This window comes from Ursus maritimus, unplaced genomic scaffold (genome assembly GCF_017311325.1).
Source record: "Ursus maritimus isolate PB19 unplaced genomic scaffold, ASM1731132v1 scaffold_1, whole genome shotgun sequence".
Classification (NCBI taxonomy): domain Eukaryota; kingdom Metazoa; phylum Chordata; class Mammalia; order Carnivora; family Ursidae; genus Ursus; species Ursus maritimus.
In genome coordinates, this window is record NW_024423343.1 from 7,483,200 (window position 1) to 7,491,214 (window position 8,015).

The 8,015-nt window shown below is 45.7% G+C and overlaps 1 protein-coding gene across 2 annotated transcripts in view; it reads right to left on the reverse strand.

Moving 5' to 3' along the window:
- Positions 1–1,005: 1,005 nt before the first annotated feature.
- Positions 1,006–8,015, reverse strand: part of EFHD1 (EF-hand domain family member D1) — a 43,091-nt gene continuing 36,081 nt past the window's right edge. For both annotated transcript variants that reach the window (XM_040638996.1, XM_040638988.1), the window contains exon 4: positions 1,006–2,308. In XM_040638996.1, the coding sequence (XP_040494930.1) occupies positions 2,174–2,308 (135 nt within the window). In that variant the 3' untranslated portion in view covers positions 1,006–2,173. The remainder of the gene's footprint in view (positions 2,309–8,015) is intronic.

The window sequence follows — 8,015 nt, forward strand, 5'->3', positions numbered from 1 at the left end:
ACCTCATTATTAAATGAAGTCCGCAGTTTACATTTGGGGATACTCTTTAGTGTTGTGCGTTTTGGCAAATGTATAATGACCTCTGTAGAATCACTACAGGACCACTAAAAATCCCCCATGCTCCACCTATTCATCCTGCCCTCTTTCCCNNCTCAACACCTGACTTTTTACTTCATGGGTTTTGTAGTTCTGTCTTTTCCAGATGTCATAGCTGGAATCATACCGTGTGCAACCTTTCCAGACTGGAAAGTTTCTGCTGTCGTTTTGTGACTTGACAGCTCAGTTTTTTTCATTGCTAGTATTTCTTTTCATGGCTGAATTAATATTCTATTGTATAGATGTACCAGCTTATCCATTCACCTCCTGAAAACCATCTTGGCTGCTCCCAAGTTTTGAAAAGTAAGAAATAGCTGCTATAAACACTCATGGGCGGGTTTTTGTGTAGACAGAGGTTCTCAGCTTGTTTGAGAAAATGCCAAGGAAGCACACTTCCTGGATTGTATGCTCAGACTGTCTCATCCCTTTTTCATGTCCACTTCCTTGGGTGGGGAGGCTGGAGGGTGACCACACCTGGAAAAAAATGATACCCAAAAATCATAGGTCTTGCTTTTGTCCAAAAACCAAAACGATCCTCCCTGAGGAGCTATTGGTGTTCTCTTAGGAGAGAGGTCAGTACTCAGGTCCCCAAATGCCCCAGAATCTCAATGGGAAGAAGGGAGGAGTCATTGGCCCTCATCAGAGTTTCAAGGGGTCTAAGAAGCAAGAGAAATTAAGCTGCAGATCCTACCTGTGGCTCAGAGAATCCTCAGTGACGGGAAGGGGAAGAGCGGCTGACAAACCACCTCAGTCCGCAGAATGCCCCTGAGGAAAGCTGACCTCCAGTAACCACTCCTAACTCTACTTCTGGAAGTTGGTGTCAAAGAGGAGCCTGGGCTGGATGTGGCCCCTGCAAAAAACACTCTCCTCTCTTCCCCCAAATCAAAAAAGACTAGAAGCACACGGAAGTGATGGCAAAGTCCATTTGCACAGTTTATTTAAAAAGAGACAGCTGTGAAGTAGAAATGCAGATGTTTTCCTGTTGTAAAGACAGCAGTTACAAAAGAGAAGTAATAAATATGATGCTAGGAAGTATTTTTTTTTAAAATACAGCAAACCCCTGGCATTTGCGAGCAATCCCAAGAATGCACGACATATAAAAATGTGCACCGGGGGTAAGAACAGCTTCCCCTCAACATCTTGGGAGAAAAAGTTGGAAACTGGCCAGATGAGGACAGTCATGACTTGGGGGATTTTGAAAAGCTCTGGATTTGTCACTTGGGAATGTAGGGGTCTGCTGGAATAGAATTTGCATAGTCAGAATTAACAGGGATTCTTCTACACATTAGTATCACTTCTGATTCTTCTCTTATTCTTACAGGTAAGTAGCATAGCATTTAAGAGTAGGAGGAAAGGCTGCAGTCAGAAGACATGAAGGGAGGGGGATTGAAGAGGGTGGGTCCGTGAAGAATGCTGAGAGGATGGGAGACAGGTGATAGGAAGGAACAGAATTTTCTATTTTTCTACTATTTTGTCATCTCAGCCTCATACCACTCCCCTGGTTGAAGAGGGGACAGGCAGTGGTCCAGCCTGGCTTGCCTTCAACCTCACCATCATCAAAAGACAGAAGATGCAAAAGTAACTGGCAGAATCAGGCTCAGAATGAAAACAGGGAGGTTGGATAAGAAACAAAGGGGAGGGGGACCCACAGAGGAGAGGGGCAGAGAAATACCCAAGAAAACCAGGGCAACATTAACATCAGAGCCCTCCAGGGACTCTCTCCTCTGAGGACCATCAAAGAAAGAAGTATCTGCACAAATTAACACTCTTTGATAGGAAGGGCAAAGGGACATGGAAAAAGTACAAATTGCCAAGTAGAGGCACATCTGGCTACAGAGCAAGGAGGGCAGGAAAGAGAAGCAAGTGGGGCAGTTAGCTCATCCCAGGACTGTGGGGAGGGGCTCCCACACAGGGACGAGAGCCTCCCCTGCCACCCCACGAGGCTGAGAAGTTTGCATTGGGTGGTGGGTGTGGAGGCTGGTGGGGGGGTACAGGAGTGGCAGGGGTGAGGATGCCCAGCCAGCTCTCGTGGGGGCATCTGTGAGGCACTGTGTGGATGGAGGTCAAGGTTGCCTGACTATGTGCTGAACGCAGCCTTGAGCTCCCGGAAGGCTGCTTGGCGGAGCCTCCTCTTCTCTTCCTCCCGCTTCCGCTCATCTTGCTCGGCTTTTAGCTCAGCCTCAAACTTACTGGCACAGGACAAAGCTTGGACCTGCAGAGAAACAGCAAAAACAAACCAACAGACTGAGGGAGGAGAGGAGCAACTTGGAGATGGAGCAGCCCATCAAACGTAACTCAGTGGGCTGGGGCCGTGTGCCATGGGAACCCGGTCCCTCTGCACGGCAGGACCCTCTCACCCCCCAGAGCAAATACTCTTCAGAAGTTTGCTTAATCCAGGGGTGCCTGGGTGGCACAGCGGTTAAGCGTCTGCCTTCGGCTCAGGGCGTGATCCCGCGTTATGGGATCGAGCCCCACATCAGGCTCCTCCACTGTGAGCCTGCTTCTTCCTCTCCCACTCCCCCTGCTTGTGTTCCCTCTCTCGCTGGCTATCTCTATCTCTGTCAAATAAATAAATAAATAAAATCTTAAAAAAAAAAAAAAGAAGTTTGCTTAATCCAATGGTGAGGATGCCATCACCTTATTTGCCACCGTGCTATACCTGGTCCTACCTGCTAAGGCTGATCTTTCCACTTCACTTCTTCTCCGGGACACGGTTTAATATCCTGCCTCTTACCCACTTCTATGTCAACCTTTAATTTCACAATAATATTGTTTTGTTCCAGGGGGAGAAAACCCAAACCAAAACCAAATGAACTCCCTGCTAGGATTCTGACGGCAACTGCATCAAACTGCCGGTGGCAAACTGATACCTTTACAACACATCAATCATTCTGAATTGACTTCTGAATATTACGTGTTTTGGGGAATGTTGTGAAGGGGATTTGGTGCCAATTCTTCAAACCTAGTTTGTCCATAATAATACTGTTATCAGCTACATCCATCTTAAAACCCTCTATTCCGGAACCGATCCCTTTTTCCCCCCATCTCAGTGTCTCATCAATTTGGTAAAATTCCCAAACCCACTGGGTGTGCACGTTATTTTAGTAAAGATTGCCAAATTGCTCTCCAAAGTAGCTGTTCCGATTTACACCCCCACCATCACGGAATGTTGAGTAGTCCTTTCCCCACAGCCTCTCCAACGTTTATCAGGCACCTTTTTCCTGTTTGCCAATCGGATAGGGAAAAAAGGCCCTGGCACCTTCTTTTATTTCCTTTTTGCTGAATTACCCATTTCCCTGGGGCTTCCCATTTCGCCACTCTTTACAAATTTAGACTTAGTCCCTTGTTACATATTTTCAGTTACTTAGTCTTTTGCTTAATACCCCAGGTATCTGAGGCCATGGGAATATTTAAATTTCGATGTAATCAAAATCTTCAACCACTTCCATTCTGGCTTTTGTCTCTCTCTCCCTCTAAGTAGGCTCCACATGCAAGGTGGGGCTTGAACTCACGACCCCAAGAACAAGAGTCAGTCACATGCTCTATCAACTAGTTGAGCCAGCCAGGCGCCCCATGGCTTTTCTCTCTTATGTCATGTTTAAGGTCTTTTATATCCCAGGGCTCTAAACCCATTTTCCTCTCATATTTTTTCTGGTTTTATTTTCCCATTCAGCTCTTAAAGTCACCTACACTGTATGTTACTGAAGGAATATATATAATAGAAGGATTTTACTTCATTTTCCTAAGTGGAGAGCCAATTTTCTCAACGCCCTTTTATTGAATAGCCCATTATTTTGCCACCGATTTGAAAATTACCTTTTTTTCTTTTTCTTTTTTTTTTAAAGATTTTTATTTATTTGACAGAGACAGAGAGACAGCCAGCAAGAGAGGGAACACAAGGAGGGGGAGTGGGAGAGGAAGAAGCAGGCTCCCAGGAGAGCAGGGAGCCCGATGTGGGGCTCGATCCCAGGACCCTGGGATCATGACCTGAGCTGAAGGCACACGCTTAACGACTGAGCCACCCAGGCGCCCCTGAAAATTATCTTTTTCGTGTACTAAATTCCCACATGAAGAGGGTCTGTTTTTACTGTTTACTATCCTGTTCTACTAACTGATTTTATTCCTGCACCTGCACTACATTATTTAATATTACTGCTTAGAGAATGCCTTGATATTAATGAGGAAAGTATTCTTCCATTATGTTGACTAAGCACATTCTTTTCATATTTTGTTGTTTTTTTTTTAAGATTTATTTATTTGAGAGAGAGAGAGTGGAAGCGTGCCCATGCGTGAGTGGGGAGGAGGGGCAGAGGGAGAGGGGAAGCAGACTTCTCACCCTCCACCCCCCAGCAGAGAGCCCAACGAAGGCCCATCCCACAACCCTGAGGTCATGACCTCAGCTGAAATCAAGAGTAGGATGTTCCACCAAATGAGCCATCCCAGCACCCCTATTTATTTATTTTTAAGTAGGCTCCATGCCCAGCATGGATGGAGCCCGACATGGGGCTTGAACTCATGACCCTGAGATCAAGACCTGAGCTGAGATTCAGAGTCAAATGCTTACTGGACTCCATCCAGGTGCCCCTTTTCATATTTTTAAATGTCTTACTATGAATGAGTATTAAACTTACCAAATGTTTCGAGATGGCTCACTGACAGGATCACGTTTTTTCGTATTTGGTATCTATGAGATTTTTTAAAATTATCCCTGCAGTCTTAATATAAACTTCAAATGTTTTAAGATTCCCACAGCTATATTCATTACATTAATATTTTTTTCTGATGTGTTTTTATCTGATGTTGTTATGAGAATCATGATGGCTTTAGAGAATGAATGTGATATAATCTTTTTCAATGTTTGAACTAGTTTGTGATATTGAAAACAATGTGTAACATTGCAGAATTAATCCCTAAATTCCCCAGCACTTAACTGGTTAAGGGGGAGTTAACCTAAATGTCTTTACAATTCATCACATTGTCTACTTATTACCTCAAATTTATAAAAAAGCATTCCCTTTCATTGAGTGTTTAATGATTTTAAATCAATGTGTCCTAACCTCTCACTGTCATTGTTTTTTTTAATTTTAGGTAGACTCCAAGTCCAACATGGGGCTCAATCCCTAAAATCTAGAGTTCCACATTCTACCGACTGAGCCAGCCAGGCGCCTTGACCTCTCACTGTTTTTAACTACCATGTTCCCAGGTCCATCATCTTTTCTCCATCATGAGCTTCCACGTTTGGGTGTCTCCTTGTGTATTCTCTGGTTCACTCATTCACTTCTCTGCCAAGGCGGCTGAGATTTACCATATCCGAAAATGCTCTTTATCCTGTCCGTTCTGGTTTTCAATCCATTACATCCTTGGTAGCACAATGCAGATTCTCACACCTCAATGAAAAATGGTAACATCCCTTCCTGCATTCTCCCTGCACTGCACAAGGGTCCAAGTCTGAACACAGGATACCTCTGAAAATATTAACCACAAAGTCTTACGCTTTTACTTTTTCCGAATCAGAACCCCTAGGTGTAGGGACTAAGAAATTATGTTTTCCAAATTTCCCAGGTATTTCTCAGGCACGTGAGGCCCTGCTCTGTTCCAACCAGCTCTCCTCCAGCTCCCTACATCGGAGTCCCTAGAAGACAGATTTAATTGCCTAGAGTAGAGCCCAGTTCATGCTGACTCTCTTCAAACTCTGTCCCCAGACTCAGGCTGAAAGTCTGGACCCCAGATCCCTTTGTCTAGCCCTGACGCCTCTCCTCCTCACCTTATTTTTTTCTTTGTTTGGTTTTCAGGAATTTAAATATTTAAAGTTAAATTATGTAAGTCTATGATTAAATTATATTAGAAACAAGAGTAATAAATATTATAAAGTCATTGCTTCTTGATTATCTTGCTACCTTTTACCCTGTTTTGGAGGTTGTCTGCTTCTGTTCTATCTCTCAGGTGGGAATCCCACACAGTAACGCGCCGTGACTCTTCCCAAATTCACGTTCAGCAACATCCTGTTGAAGCTTGAAAGCAGCCCCGGTGGGAGTATTTACACCTTGGAACCCAACAAAATGCTACAACGCAGGGCTGGATTTATTGTTTCGTTGGCAATCTTTTCATAAGAAAGTGATGGGAAATGTTAAAAATGCAGATTAAGCTGAAAGATGTGTAGTGTCTATAGCCTTTATATTATGAATAGCTTCAACGAAATTCAGAGAATATTCTTCCAGTATTTGAAAACTATTATCAAATTCAGCAAAGGGACACATGGGTGGCTCAGCTGGTGAAGGAAGCATCATGATCGTACAGCTCAGGTCATGATCCTGGGGTCCTGGGATTGAGTCCCACATCGAGCTCCTTGCTCAGAGGGGAGTCTGTTTCTCCCTCTGCCTGCTGCTCTCCCTCTGCTTGTGTTCTCTCTCTCTCTCTCTGGCAAATCAATAAATAAAATCTTAAAATAAAAAAAGTCTCTCTCTCTCCTTGAATCTATGGTCTGTGAGTCCTGTCTTGCCAATCACCCCACTCTGCGTCTTCATGTTTCCTTCTCTGTAGACCACTTCCCTGGGCTCTAAAAACATACCAACATCGGTCTACTCTAGGTTAAAAACAAACAAACAAACAAACAAACAAACACCCAAAAGTTCTTCTCTGATCCCAAGCTACCATTCCAACTTTGTCCAGGCCTCCTCTGCCAGTCGTCTATACAGAAAAGTCCGGCTGTTCCCAGTTCCCACCCACCTCTTACCCTACTGCCATCTGCCCTCCACAGGGAACCTGGTCTCTCAAAAATCTCCACTGACCCACTTGTCAGACCCAAGACCTCTACTCTGGCCTCATCTGACTTCAACTCTTCTGGAAAGTGCTCCTGTCCTCCAAAATGGCATTTTTCTCCAGGGCTTCCTTGTATCTCCGCTCACTTTCTTCCCCACAGTCCGGTCACCACTGTGTCCTACCATAGTCACTCTCCTCTCATTCTCAAGGTGCTACGTGTATCTTGTGAAGACAGCTCCCATGGTCTGTGTAGTCGGGCGTCCATGAGGCATTCATTTCCTCCCTTCTCTTGTCCTCCGAGACATGGCCTGAGCATCTGGGGAGACTGACCCTTCCCTGGGCTCCAGAAGAAAGCCCAGTCAGGGTAATGGTATTCCAGCTCTTGCCAGTGCTCAGTTCAGCAACAGACATGTGTGGAAGAGATGATTCCATGACCCTCCATATCTAGCATCCCCATCCTTCCCAACAGCAGAATTACAGCCAGGCACACAGATCCCTAGGAGGCAGGGCATTTTGTATTCTCCCATGCAGCCACGTATGACCAAGTTCTGTCCCGCAGGACACGAATGAAACTATTTGCAACTAACACTGCGCCCTTCATTTTTTAAAAATTTATTTAAGCAATCTCTATACCCAACGTGGGGCTCGAACCCATGACCCTCAAATCAAAAGTCACATGCTCTTTTGACTGAGCCAGCCAGGCGCCCCCATTGTGCCCTTCAAATGAAAGGGTATACCATCCCCTTCCTCAAACCATTCCCATGGTGTGGGGGGGCATTCCTGTCTTGATCGTTAAAACCTCTACAGAGCTCCACAAGCCTAGTCCTAATGGCACTTTTTACTATCCACCTCCAAGCAAGCGGTCATAAATGTTGAGAGTGCTCCTTAGTTGGGGACCCTCCCCAGCCCCGCTGTCACTACCCTCGACAGACCCATAATTCTCCAGACATCTGTGGAAGCCTCCCCGACTCCAGCTTCTCTGCAGGCGAGTCCATCCCCAGTGTCCAGCGCTGGTCAGGTGGAGGCCGTCTGAGGGTCCCCGGCACCTGCAGCCACGTTTCCTGAGCAAGGCCGCAGAGCTGATTCAGCTCCACGTTTCCTGGGCCTTACCCTGGAAAACCCGAAGTAGGCCGGGGGCGGGGGGGGGGGGGGGGGGGGGG